The sequence below is a fragment of the Centrocercus urophasianus genome, unplaced genomic scaffold (assembly GCF_019232065.1).
Source record: "Centrocercus urophasianus isolate 14NV4802_14NV808 unplaced genomic scaffold, USGS_Curo_1.0 seq_34, whole genome shotgun sequence".
NCBI classification, from domain to species: domain Eukaryota; kingdom Metazoa; phylum Chordata; class Aves; order Galliformes; family Phasianidae; genus Centrocercus; species Centrocercus urophasianus.
In genome coordinates this window covers 4,452,924-4,466,913 of record NW_024884911.1, presented here as the reverse complement: position 1 = coordinate 4,466,913, position 13,990 = coordinate 4,452,924, and the positions used below count along the sequence as shown (strand labels likewise).

Genomic DNA, 13,990 nt, shown 5'->3' with positions numbered 1-13,990 from the left:
GACACCTCTCCACTGCGCCCCGAGCCAATCCATCCCTCTTCCACTCCACAGCCTTGTCCAGACGCTGCCGAGAAGCACTCAAACGCACCCCAAACCGTGCAGAGGATCCCCAACAACCCCCCCAACACCACGAACCACACACAGCCCCCTCCCCAGCCTGTTAGGCCCCAGTGACCAAACCCCCCCCGGCCTACCACCCTCACAGCCCATACCAAACAGCCAGAACCGCGCTCCGCTAAGGGCCCTCACAGCCCCACAGGCTCTGTCACCCTCCTCACGGCCGGGGTCGACCCACGAGTACCAAAGCCCGAGCCCGCCGGTCTGCCACCCCCTCAGAGCCGAACCCACCTTCATCTCCCGCTCGGGGACCAAGTCTCCATCCTCCCCCATGCTGGCAGTGCCGCAGCCGCGGACCCGCCCTCACAACAGCGCACAATCGCGGAACTCCGCACACCACCGAGGAGCCCCGCGCGACGCTGCGCTCACTTCCGCTTCCGTCGGGGCCGCTCTAGACACAGCCTCTCTATGGTCGGTGGCGACCGGAAGTGCCCCGCAGTCCTCCACCGGGCGTAGTGTGTGCCGATCTTGGCGCCGAGCCCGCCCTCGCAGTTTAATAAAGCCTTTATTCCTTGCGTCACGAAGCTGGGGAATGCCTCGGCTGCTTCTCCTACAGCACAGCGCCGGTTGGCTTTGCTGCCCCAGGAAGAACCGCTCTCCATTTTGATAACCCACATCAGATAACCTCAGGCAATTGCTTTAAGAGCAGAGAGGATGAAAAAGTAATCTCACAGGGAAAGAGCTGCACGTGTCTGCTCCCCATAAACACTCATTGGAACAAGCACTGCCACCTGTTTTCTTTATAGAAGGTCAGGCTGGCTTTCAGGTGGTGCCCTCTGTATTTTGTAACGTGAACTCAGAGGCACTGGGTCAGTTCTTAGTGATAAAAATCAGTCCAAACCCACCTCTGGGATCTGCTGGAGGGGTTTATATTAACCAACATGGAAAACAGCTCAGCTAATCTGCAACCAATCATTTGGACCAAACTTCGGAAAAACTGAACTAAACACACTGACACGGCGTGGCTTCAGGAGATTTATTTTCAGTCTTTAAAGGAGACTGGTGCTGCTCTTACAATTTTTCTCTCCATTACAGTTTTGGTTATCATGCGGACAGTAGTGAGAATGTTTTTTCTTTAAAAGTGCAGCCTTTGGCAGGAACAATAAGCCTAGGCAAGTTAATCATCTGTGTTTTCCTTTAAAAACTATTCAACCGATTTTAAAAAGTTCAAAGCTGCCAAGAACATTTAAGAAAAACGGGGAAAGGGCAAAGAGCAAACATCTGGATTCCAGAAGTTGTGCGAAGAGCAAGATTCACTGCAGTAACCAGAGTGTGGGCAGCACAGTCCCTGCACTTAGTCCACACAGTCATCATTAGTGGGTAAGCTTTGGGGTTTATACATCAGGGAAGTGTGTCTGGTAGTCCCACAGGACCAAGCTGAAACACATACAGAGCAGTCTGCAAAGTCAAAGAAAGCAGCTGCATGAAGAAAGATCTTCATCCACAGCTGGTTTGGAAAAGCTCACAGGGCTCACAGTTTGGGCACCTCTAGCTTCCTTCTAATTTCCTCCAAAGCGTTCCTGACGGGCTGCAAAGGCATAACAGCAGGCCTGTTTCTACACTTGGACAGTGAAGTTGTTCAGCAATTATGCTCCTGGTCTGATCCAAGTAGTTTTATCAGAAAGAGGATCATAAAGTCGCTTTAATCATCCCCACTTGCTGGTGTCAGACTTCTCCCTTCCGAGAACAGGACTGCAGCTTGGCCTTTTGCAGATTAGCTCTGTGACTCTCTGCTTGCCTCTTTTGCTACGGTTGATCAACAAGTCTCATAGGCCGAGAAAAGCAGAACAAACCCTAAACCAGGAAGGGGCAGGGGGAAGGACCTAAAGCTAAAAAGAGCAATGCACCAGTGGCTTTTCCTCAGATGAAACAGACTTTGCAGAACTTATTCCTGTAGTCATGGCTCAGTTGGATTTATGCATCAGGGTTGCAGAGACAGCCCTGAGTTTGTCTGCATTTTGTTCACAGCTCCCATAGTGAGTTCTTGCCTTTGCCTTGTAGCCAGCCATTAATACAATGGACACAATTTCTAATCTCATTTCTAGTAGGAGCTAGCAGGACACTGTCTGCATGGTTACTCACAGAGCATGTTCCTGCTGACAGGTTAGCTCTGATCCTGTCCCTAAGGCAAACCACAGAGGAAGGACCCAGAAAATTGGCCTGAGAACAGAAGGGCACCGTGGCCCTACTGCCTTTGAGGGAGGTGGGGACTTCAGGCAGTGACTTCTGAAAACGTGAACACCTGTGATAAGCACTTTGTTCAAGGTGAAGCCCAATGAATGTCCTTTAGCTGCTAAATTCAATGAGAAGTGTTCCCTTACAACATCGCAGCCTCAGCAGCTGACAAAGGTCTTCCAAAAGTAGAGAACACAGGCACATCAGGGACATCCCATGCTGATTGTGTAGAACTTGCTCCTGGAGCTGAGGAGGACACAGATCCAGGACTAGGGTCTAGACTCCGGTCAGGAAGCATAGGACAGAACAGAAGGCACTTATTTGCACCCATGAAGCTGCTATCTGATAGCAAGTCTCTTCAGGAACCTGCTGTGACAAGCACAGCTCTGAATCCATCAGGACATCATCAAGAAGGGCAGGGGAAAGAGTTAAGATCACAGGACTTTTTTTTGGTCTCACATTATACTTGGTGCTACAGCTTCTGTCTAGGAAATCAAGTTAGCTAGGGGATACTGCAGAAAGATGCGAGCTGGGGTTACCAGCTTCCCTTGCTGTTCCTCTAAGGCAGGTTAGTTGAAAACTAGGACTGTTCACAGTAAAGAGTAACAAAGCACAGGTAACCTCCGTTACAGACCAGCAAAGCAAACAGTGCCAATTTTCCAGCCTGTTCTCTTCAAGGGAGGCTGGCTATATCTCTCTCCGGAGGTGGACCGGAAGGTTTTGGGTTGCTTTCATTGGCTTTTCCTTCAAACATCATGACCCTGAAAAACACAGTAGATAATACATATTAAAAAAAGCAGGTGCATTTTCACTCATCATTGAGACTGGGATTATCTTACCTTCTATGCAATGGCCATCTGATAATTACAGAGGACAGAAGCCAACAGAGGGCAGTGCTGCCAGCTGAGCCGGCAGCTTTGCTTTCCCAGCAGCTTCAGGAAGCGAGTTCCCAAAGCCTCTGCTGGTTTTCCTCTCAGAGCCCAGAGGATTAGCACGTTTTACTTAGCCACTTCCCAAATGCCCTGGGTGCACACTGCATGCTAAGTGCTCCTAAGCACCATCCCTGGCCCACCTTGTGCATAACCATCCAGTAGAACATTCAAAAGTCAAGCCAAACAACAGCAATTACAACCAGAAATAGGACAGATACAAGGAGCAAGGCAGTAGCTAGAAGAATCCCAAGCATTTTGCAACAACCAGTGCTGTCTTCCTCCCTAAGGACTGCAGCTACGCTGGGAATGCCAGCTGCCAGGCTGGATCAAAGGAGTGCACTGCTCTTGGGACGAGTTTTACATTTCTGCTCCTGCTCTAAACACTGCTCAACACACAATGGGGCATCTGTTTGTTAGCAAAAGAAGGGACCCATCTGTGAAAGCTGCCGAAGTTGGAAGAATAGATGATATTGGGCTGGCAGCAGGCTCAGCCTGCTTCAATGAAGAGAGGAACAGAGTTGTCAGAAGAGCGTGTGCTTGGAAAAGGAGCATCCTGATATGCACTGAGGGGGAGAGAAGAGATTGCCAAAAGAATGTAGCAGCTCAGAGAGACGTCCTTCCTCCCAACCTGCCCAGAAAGCTGGCTGCCTTTTTAAAGCTCTTTTCAGAAAGGGGCAGGGGGCATGGAGAGGAGCGGCTCCTATTCATGGCGGGCAGACAAAAGCAGGATCAGCCTCTGTGGCTGAGAAAGGAAAAGACAGGCTTCAATGGGGTGGAGACAGAGCCAAGAAAACCCACCCTGATACCAGAGGGAGCCAAGTGAGCGGTGGGAAGCCATTTGTTACAGCAGGACTTTGAGAGCCCTGTTGAGAGGGCAGAGGAGGCCGTGGGAGGCGAGTGCTGGCAGCTGGTAGCACAGCAAACCTCCCTCAGCACAAGCCAGCCGTCCCAAGCTGGTGTCTTCTCTCCACCTACCAGCTCAAGTTTCAAAAAAATCAGGCAGGGAGGGAGCATTCTGTGGGTTATAGGAGCCAGCAAGACCATCGTTTGCTGCTCACGTCCTCCTTCCTGTTGCACAAGGGTTCTCCTCTCTCCCCGCACCACCCAACAGGCACAGCTCCAGCTCTGCCAGGCAGGAGAAATTTCTCTTCCCAGCTCCCCCAGCACCTCCCCCATCCCTTCCTGGATGGCACTCACAGTTTAAGTACAGCAGAGCGTTTGCCAAGCATCACGTTAACGAAGTCCTGGTAGGAGATGGTCTCGCTAACCCCTCCGGTCACCTCAGAGATCATCTTCTTCAGCTCTAGATGGGTCTTCGGAACACCCATCTTCTCCATCATCCTTTTGACAGACATCAAATCTGCAAGAGTGAGGCATCAGCACTATTGAAAGATAACTACACTGCACCCGGACCAACCTGGAGGCACAGGCTGGAGCTCGCAGCTCACCTCTTCACTAGGGCTGATGGCACGAAGCTGTCAGCTGAAAGCAGAGAGAAGCCCTCAGTGCAGCCCCATTGCTGTATGGGCAGCAAGGAACAGCACTTCCTATTCATGCAGCTCGAGAATAAAAGAAAAACATACTGTTGCAGAAGAACAGTGCTTAAGAGGCACGTAGGGACACCGCTATCGAGCTCAGAAAGCAGTGCCAAGAATCACAAGGATGCGGAGGGAAGAAAGCAACACTGAGGTTAAAGCTGGAGACAAAGAGGCTCTGGGAACAAGCACTCCTGCCTGGCACTGCAGGTCGTTTCCTTCCATTGCTCTCACCAGGCCAGAGTCCTGCAGCCCCTTCCCACCCGGAAGGGCAGCACAGCAGGGCCAAGCTCCTCTAGCTCCCTGGGCTGATTTCAAGGGCTGATGGAGGAGGGGAGCCAGGAAGGAGCCTCCTGCAAGGGTTAAATGCAAGCACTTGCCCTCAGGTGTCTGCTCCAGACATGGAAAAACCTGCATCTTTACTTTACTTCTGCTTTCCAGCCCCAAGGCCCTCTTTGCTCAGCCACACAGCCACTTCCTCTCCTTCCCTCCACCTCCACCCCAGCAAACAAGTGCTTCTCCACACCACAAATGCTCGTGGTTTGACACAGCTTCCTCCTCCAGGCAGGCAAAGCCCAGGGAGAGCCCGAGCCCTGCAGCTTCCCTGCTCAGGAGATGCTGAGGATTGAAAACAAAAAGGCCTGAATGGAGAAACAGAATGAATCATTAAGAGCAGAGACACTAAACAAAGCATTAGGAGGAGATCAGCACTGAGAAAACTGAGATCACAAAACAGGCAAAAGATTGAGAGAGCCAAGAGCAGAGCCTGCAGAGCCAGGAAGCCTCCAGCTGGGCTCCAGGAGCTGAGCAAGGCTCGTCCCAAGAGCAGCCCATGATCTTCCTCCCCAGAATCACAATTGCAGAGGGGAGCAGCAGTCAGCAGCAGACACCCTCCCAGCAGGCTGCTGCTTTTCCAGCCCAGTAATGTCCTCGTGTCACTCACCAATCTCGCCTTGGTTGTTCAGGTCAAACTCCATGTACTTCTCTGGAAGAGACATAAAAGCAAGTTAATGGGTCAGAGCTGCTCTGGCAGGGAGACCCAGAGCAGGGGACAGCAGGGCTTTGGAGCAGTGCCTGCTTAGAGCAGTTAAAACAGGAGGTTTGAGCATAGACTGATGCAGGTCAGAGAGGGAAATGATCTCAAGACCCAGTTTTAGCACCCTTATCTCGAGTCCAGCGCTCAAGAGTTAAGCATTCTTTAATTATGGCCGCTTTTGTTTGAGCTAGAAGAAAACACTGGCACAAGAACAAGGTATCAGCTAGCCATGGGTAGCCTCAAAAGGCTTCCAGCCAGAAAAAACAAAGCTCCAGGACAACCTCCCAGAAGGAGTAGCAAGAAAAGCAAAACCCTGAGCACTCCCAAGACAAATCTTGATCGGATTAGGAGGGGATTAAGTGACGTCGTTTCCTGCAATAGCAAGGGACAAACTGCATGGCCCTCTGACACCATGCTGCTCTCCAGAGCAGCACCTGCCAGCAGAGATGCTCAAGGACCACATGAAGAGGGCAAAGCCAAAATCATGCTTAGGAGCAGAGACACTGGAACTGCTGCTTGCCCTTCCAGCCTGGTGTCAAACTTCCCCACATCAGGCAGCTCCAGTGTCCTCAGAGAAGTGCAGCCTGCAGACAGCAGCCTGGACAGCTCTGCAGGAAGAAAGCTGGCATGCCACAAAACAGCACTGAGCTAAGCCAGGAAAGGAGGATTTCAGTCCTGTGCTGCTTCTGATCTTTGCAGAGGCACACCTATGTTTCTTACCCCTCCTCTCCCTTGCTAGTTGTTGCCCATTTAGACTGTAAGCTTTTCAGGCAAGGATCTGTCCATCTTTCAGACCTTACAGCTCCTTGCACTGCAGGGCTCCTTGCCTTCATCACCTCAATTCCGCTAAATGAAAGAGCAAGATGCCTGCTGCCATCATCCATCCATGCACAGCTGGAAAGATCTCCACCTGCCCTCCGGTTAGCACTCAGCCCCCAGAAGAGCCTCTGAGGACTCAAATTAGTTGAGAGCTCCCAGGCTGCTCCACTCCCCAAAGGAAGAATCCCTTTGCCTTGGTTCCAGGGACACCAGCAAGCAGATGAGCGTGAACTGAGAAGCAGCATGCTAATTTAGGGAGCCGAAGGGAAGCAGGGATATTTCACACATTGGAGAATGCCCCAGGACTTGTGCTGGGTGAACCAGGCTGGTGTGCAGCCCCAGGCAGGAGGCAGAGGAGCTGCTAGGCATAGTTTCACATGGTGGACTGCTGTCATGAGCTCAGCAGAACAGGTCTATAGGAGTACAGGAGCTAAGCAAAGCAGTGTATGCTTCGGACAGAAACACACGCCTCTCTTTGAGCACTAAGCAGCTCATTCTAGATGAAACTGGGCTGTCACACACATGTTCTGGGGGCCAAAGCAGCTCTTTGTGCCCTCCCCCCACGCGCCCCCAGCAATGGCCCTGTGCAAATGAACTGTCACCCACAGGCAGGGGTCAGTGCTTGGGAACACAACCCCTGCTCTGCAATCTCAGTGCTCAGCACATGTTTTCCTTTCTCCTCAGCTGACACTGAGCCAAAGGCATGGAGAACAGAGGAGCTTTACATCACCATGCGTTAAGCCTCAGCTCACACATTTGTTTTTCCCCTCTCACCCCAGCTGCAGGGATTTGGTGGGGCAAAGCTGTCCTGCAGTACCTCCTCCTCATTTACACAAACACCAAGTGCAAGTGCAGTTACAGAGCGCAGAGGCTCCCAAGGCTCCTGCTGGGGAGGGGAGCAGAAGAACTGCAGAGAAATGCTCCCCCCTCACACAATGAGCCATTGTTGGAGGAGATGGAGGCGGTGTTGCAGAGCAGGACAGCCACAGAGGCAAACTTAGGAGGCAGCAGGAGGAGATGCCAAGGGCTCCTGTTACAGGGAATTCTGTGCTCATGACCTAGGGCTGTAATGCCTGAAGAGCCCCAGTTGTGAATGAAAAACACAGTAGGGCTGCAGCCTTGGTTGGGTTTACACGGTAAAGCTTTGGTACCAGAGGGGCCACATCCTCCTGAAGATCTCATCAGATCAGAGCCAGCTCCATAAGGGACACATTGCTGGACCAGAGCTGAGTCGCCAGTAATGCTGGTTGCACTCTGAGTATATTTAAGAAAGGGAAAAAGCTGTGCAACAGCAGCTGAGAGCCCACAATGGAGCAGGCAGTCCCTCTGCAGCCCACACAGAGCAGATCTCTGTGTGCAGTCCATGGAGGAGCCCACAGTGCAGCAGGTGGATGTGGTCTGAAGCCATCTTACAGCAAAAGAGCCAGACGGCAACACAAAGGATGGAGAGCACAGGAGGTTCCAGCAGGGCAAGACAAAACTCCAGCCAGCTTTGCTTTCTCCATGTTAGAATTTCTAGCCAAAATTCACAAGGAAATAGCAGACAATGCCTGAAATGGAAGGAAGGTCAGGCTTGGATTGGCTGGAACCAGCCTGAGGACAAACCTGGAGGGCACTGACACAGAAGGCATGTTTTCTCAGAGGCCGTGGGGGAAATGACTGCCTCAGCCACTGCTTAGGAACAAACTGGCTGCACTCAGAACAGCCAGATTTTGTCCTTGACATACTCAGGGGTACAAACTCCAGAGGACACCCAGCAGAACCAGGCTTTTGAGCTGTTCTTCCAGCCCCGAGCCCAGCAGACATCCAAACCTAAGCCCCACACTTGCTGAAAATGGACCTGGACACGCTTTGGGCAGGACTGGATTAGTGCTGTTGGTTCCAGTACTGATGCCTTGGAAAGAACTAGAGCAGACTGAAGAAACTTTGAGGGAGAAAAACGCTCATTCAGGATGCAGGGAAGAAGTCCTCCCACCAGCTACTGCCTCGTCCATGACAGCAGCCAGCTTGACTCAATACTGAGGCAGCAGCTTTCCTCTGGGGGCTCTCCCACGCCGTAGGTTGTGCAGCAGCAGCCGCCTGCAGGCAGGATGTCTGCATAGTGACATGGCCCTGCCCTGAGAGAGCAAGTGGGGGAAGCACAAGGACTCTGGTGGGAACAGCACCTCCAGGAAGCTTCACTGCATCCCAGTGATACGGGGGAGGTTTCCATCTCGGCTCAGTCCCTTCTGTTACTCAGCAGAAAATCTCAGGCTGAAGAAAAGGATCTGTTCAGAGCAAAATGGGAGAAAAGAAAACCAGTTCTCACCTTTGAACACTGCCAGCTTCTCCTCCAGATCTTCCTCATCACTGAACTTTGGGTCACAGAGAAATTCCTGGAACAGTTAAAAGAGTAACCCCAAGGTTAGTGAAAGGAAAATAGCCTGGAGGGCATGCCTGCACACAGTGCTGCCCAGCAGACCTACACAGCTCTCAGACAGCCACATCTGAGCAACTGTGCCAGGAGGGTTAAAAATTAGTCTAACCCCTCTGTACCTTGCCATTAACTGCCTCCAGTGCCTCTGACTTCTCACCTGCACGACACCCCTCATACTCCTTCATGTTCATCCAAAATTTCAGCTCCCAGCATCTCTGCTCAAAGCATGCGCAGCACAAGGACTGGGATCCTATTCTGAACAAGGACTCCTGTTCCTGGCTGAAAGCACTCATCTCAGAGTTTAAACTCTTGGGTCAACACTGGGGGCTAGCAGATAGAACATGCAGAGCCTGCAGACTACCATGCACCCAAGAGGGCAGGAATTGAGAGGGTAGGAACAGGGCTCCATTTATCTGTCTACTCATTTTTCCCTGTTACGCTGCTCAGTGTGGATGGGAAATCCCAGGTCAGCTCTGGTTGCTCATCCCAACCCAACCCCTGAAAGTTCCAGGTGCCTGAGAGCACAGAGCAGAGCATGCCCTGCCGGCCCCACCACCGTGCCCCATCAGCATCATGGTCCTGCTCCTGCCCTCCCACACCGCCCCGCTCCAGCTACTTAATGACTCGATCTGTGTTCAGAAACAACACTGCATTCTTCAGAGCAGAAGTCATTAACATCTGCACAGCTCATGCACTGCTCGTCCAGCACAGAACTCCTCCAGAGGCTCGAGTGGAGAGAGCTGAGGCTGTTCCCTGCTCTGTGCATGTTACTCACCAGTTACCCATGAGGGCAGGATGGGGTGGTCCCTATGAGACAACAGGTAGCAGCCAGTGCTGGTAGTACTGGGACAGCATCACACCATCACCGTGAACCCAGACAGATGTCTCTGCTACCTTGCAGATTCCCAAAGTGACAGCAGGGACCCTGGTAACTAAACCCGTGAGACACAGGCTCTCTTGCACACCGTGGGCATCAGCTCAAGCTGAAAGCTGTAGGGAATAGCAGTGTTCCCAGTTCCTTCTTTCATTCTCTTCAGCCAACTTGCTTTTATTGATTTCAGCTTTTTCTACCCAGGGATATCATGTGCCTGCCCAGCACAAAGGGACAATTGGGCTTTGAGACCTGGGTTCAGCCCAATGAAGTCACCGGAGAGCAGAGTCGTGTTACCCACTGAACAGCTTCTGCAAGAGGGCATTGCCAAACCTCCCCGAGAACCAAAATGGAGCCAGAGCATCACCAGGTCACAGCTCCCTCCTGCCCTGTAGGAGCTGCACACATGGGCAGAATAGGGGATAGGAGAGGAGAGTAGGGGAAGGCAGGACAACTGCATCCCAGTGGGTTGAGGGAAATGCACCTGAGGTGTCACAGCAGGTACAGCGCAGGATGGGGGACACCAGGCACACCTGGCACCCAGACTCCATTCATTTCACTCACAGGGGAACTTCAGCTGTTCCAGCTCAAAGGGAGCAGTATAGTTCAAAGGCATTCCAGCCAGCATATTGTATACAAGCTGCCCCACCACACTGATAAGGCCAGAGCTCACAACAGTGCACGGGAATTCAGTCCCCAGGGCCGGTGACTCAATCACAGCCCAAGCAGCCGAAGTTCCTCCCAGAGCCCTTTGCTAACATGCCCATTTTAGGGGGCTTGTTCTATTAATAAGAACTGCTTAAAAATAAGCCCAGCCACTCCCGAGCTCCTGCTCTTTCATGGAGAAAGAGACATATCCAGGTAAGGAAATCCAGCCACACAAATCTCAGCTACTTGCAAAACAATCTGTGCGATGCCAGATCCTTCTTCACTCCTCAGAAAGGCTCCAGTCAGCAAGCCAGGCTCTCCTGTGGCTGTTTCCCTGCCTCCAGAAGCTGGAAAGGGGCTGATGGATGCTTGTGCCTGTCCTGGAGCAGCAGGCACCTGCTCCCCACCAGGCTGAGCTCCCCGCAGCCCAAAGCATTAGGAGGTGAAACCAGGTTGCAACTAATCTGTGCTGGGATTAGGCTTGCCACCTTGATGCACAAGGCAGAATAACGTGATTGCCATTCCCAGGAAGACGGAACAGCCAGCAGGGGATCCCAGAGGAGCTGTTGAGAAGAGCTGCTGGAAGGAAGAGTCCAATGCTGGGCTCAGCTGGCTTTCAGCAGCACGTGTGCACTCCAGACACTGCCTGCCTCCAGACCCTTAACTGAGTGAGAACTCTGGGGTAGAAATCAGCCAGGAAAACAGGGCTGGGTGGGAGCTGTTTGTTGGGATGAGACAATGAGATTACGCCCGATAGAAATGTGGAAATCATTTCTATGAGGAGTAACTCTCCTGGTCTGCAGCCCTGGGATGGGGCTTGGAAAGCCCCCTCCTTGACTACAGCCACAGTCAGCCAGCTCTGCAGCTGGGTGCTCCATGCAGGAGCTGTTCCTCTGCATGGCTGCTCACAGCAGCCCCCACCACCAGCATGCAGAGTCCAGTGCATCCCTGTGGGGTTTTCTGCAGTGACTGCTTGGGGTCTGAGGGCAGCTGCTCCAGTCCCCTCTCCCAGCACCAAGACAACACACAGGACAGCAAGGACACAAACAAGTAGATCCCATCTACAAGAACAGGGAAGTTATGTAGCTTGTTTCATTTTTTGTCATCCAGACCTCGCCAAGAGGAACAGCCTGCCAGAAGCAATGGCTGCTTTGAGAGAACTAGAAGCTTATGCCCTGCATGAGAGGAATAGAAGCTTCCAGGGCACAGCCCTGGGCATTATTCTGCAGTGTGCACTGCACTGCACCTCATCCCCACAGATACTGCGTGCGGGAGGATCCTACACCCACCCCAAACCAGGCTGCAGGACAGCCTTGAAGCAGCAGAACTGCAGTGATGGGCACAGCAGCCTTCCTCCCAATCCAAGTGGGCAGCATCCCCTATGGGAATGCTTGCAGACCACCTGCCCCTGTGCTGGGGCACCTCACCCACTTCAAGCAGTCTGTTACAAAGGCTCTATTTTAGCCAAGTGCTCCTATTACCCTGCAGCACCTCCTGGGTTGTAATCACCTAATTCCCTCCCCAGTGACCTACATAACCTCCACCTCAGCTCTCAGCCCTGCTGGGAGGAACACACTAGCACTTCTCCTTGTCCAGTTAACACAAGGGCAAAGCAAAGCAAGCCCACTGCCGCCTCTGGGCTCCCAGCTGGTGCAGCTCTGATTTCCCCACCTCTAACACAAAGAAGGCACTGCCTGCATCAGCAAGGCATCATCAGCCTCACTTAAAAGTGACCCTAAGCGATCTTGTTTCAAGGTTAAAACCTTCTTTTCACCCTCAGAATGGCTCTCAGCCAGAAGGGACACCATAAGCCATGGCAAGGCAGAGGTGTGGCAAACCCCCAGCTCAAGGAAGGGACTCCACCAGAGCCCGCTGCCCAGGGCACACAGCTCAGCACACTTTGCCCTGATCCAGGAGCTCCGTTCCCACTGCCCAAGGCCTGAGAATCACTCAGCAACTTCACGTTCCCCTCACTGTGATTAAAGAGTTAAGAACCTTGGAGCAGCTCTTCGGAACAGCCAAGAGAGGAATTAAAAGCACCTTATGCAGGGAGGGGAGATTGAGGAACAACAGCTCCCATGGCTGCTGGGCTGCTTTCCCAAAGGGAACTTCACAGCATGCAGCACAGAGCACCCATGGGATGGGTGAAGAGCAGCCGGCTCGGAGGGCAACCTCATAGACAGAGGGGAAGGAGAACCACAGCACGCAGCGCTCCCACCCCGCTCCGTCCATTTCCTCCGGGGGGACACCTGCCGCAAGTCGGGGGCAGCTGGGAGCGGCTCCACCTGCCTCCTCCCGACCCTCCCGCAGCCCCCCGCCCGCACCTTATTGATCTCCTCCAGCCGCCCATCCTGCGGGGCACGCCGCGGTCCCCCTCCGCTCGGCCGTCGCGGAGCCGCCATCGCGCGGAGCCGCCCCGTCCCCCGCCGCCGCCTTAAGTAGGGGCGGGCCGGGCCGGGCTGTAGGGCCCCCGCCCCCGCTGTTAACCCCTTCCCCGCTCCACGGGGAACGCGAGCCCGGTGTCCGCGGGATGGAAATCCGCAGGGAAGTACAAATTTCAAGAAAGAAAAAGTGAGGAAACGGCAGAGCGGCACCCACTCCGCTCGCGGTACTCCCCGACGGGCGGGACGTGACCGAGGAGGGTCGGGAAGACGGGAAAAGGACGGGATGGGGACGAGAAGGGGACAGTCTCCCCCTAGCGCACAGCCCGGGGGTGCCGGGGGCATTGCTCCGGCCGCAGAGCTCCGAGCTGCTATCTGGGAGCAGCTGTGCAAAGTACGTCGGTGCGCGTTGCACCTCGCGCAGGAGCGCATCGATGTGTGTCCCGGCCGGGATCTAACAGGAGGCGGCCTTCAGCCCATCGCATCCCCGGCAATCTCAGCGAGACATCGTTTTTCTAAGTGCTGCATTAAAGCGTCCTTAGCAGGAGGCGGCGAGCAGCGTCCTGCACCTCCCCGCAGCTGCGTTAAACCCCAGGGGCATCCCTGCAAAAAGCAGCAGCAGCACATGTACAGTGTGTGCTCGTCCTGCTGCCTTGCACCCGGGGTGGACGGGCAGCTCCGTGTTACACGAAGAACTTTTAATGGATACAGCTGTAGGCAAGTGTCACCGGCTAAAAAAACAGTGCCAGGAAGAGCAGGAGGGAGGGTGAACCACATCTCCAGCCATGCACACAAGGCAGGAGCTCGATGTTTCTGTATCAGCAAGCTGGTGTGCTAAGTAGAGACATGTAACTGTCTTCTCAGGGAGACAGCAGTGCCTGTGACTCCTTGCCTCCCAGCCGAGCCGCATCACGCTGTGCTCGCACTGCTGCATGGCTTTGCTTTTGCTGAGCACGGAGCCCCTGCCATTATGCTCCTTGGGCGGAAGGAGGAGATGGGTTTGCTCAGGGCATGAAAATGCTGTGCCCTTTACAGACCTTTGGACCAGCAGAAGATGGAG

At 53.4% G+C, this 13,990-nt stretch overlaps 2 protein-coding genes across 4 annotated transcripts in view; both read right to left on the bottom strand.

Moving 5' to 3' along the window:
* Positions 1-980, bottom strand: part of NUP214 (nucleoporin 214) — a 41,144-nt gene extending 40,164 nt beyond the window's left edge. For all 3 annotated transcript variants that reach the window (XM_042830552.1, XM_042830553.1, XM_042830554.1), the window contains exon 1: positions 349-980. In XM_042830552.1, coding sequence (XP_042686486.1) covers positions 349-390 — 42 coding nt within the window. In that variant the 5' untranslated portion in view covers positions 391-980. The remainder of the gene's footprint in view (positions 1-348) is intronic.
* A 99-nt stretch (positions 981-1,079) lies between these two features.
* On the bottom strand, positions 1,080-12,954 carry AIF1L (allograft inflammatory factor 1 like). Its single transcript, XM_042830555.1, has 5 exons — positions 12,874-12,954; positions 8,923-8,989; positions 5,703-5,744; positions 4,422-4,584; positions 1,080-3,053 (listed from the first exon to the last, which is right to left on the bottom strand). Exons 1-5 carry the CDS (start codon positions 12,949-12,951, stop codon positions 2,966-2,968), a joined length of 438 nt encoding a protein of 145 aa, XP_042686489.1. The 5' UTR covers positions 12,952-12,954; the 3' UTR covers positions 1,080-2,965.
* Positions 12,955-13,990: the final 1,036 nt, after the last annotated feature.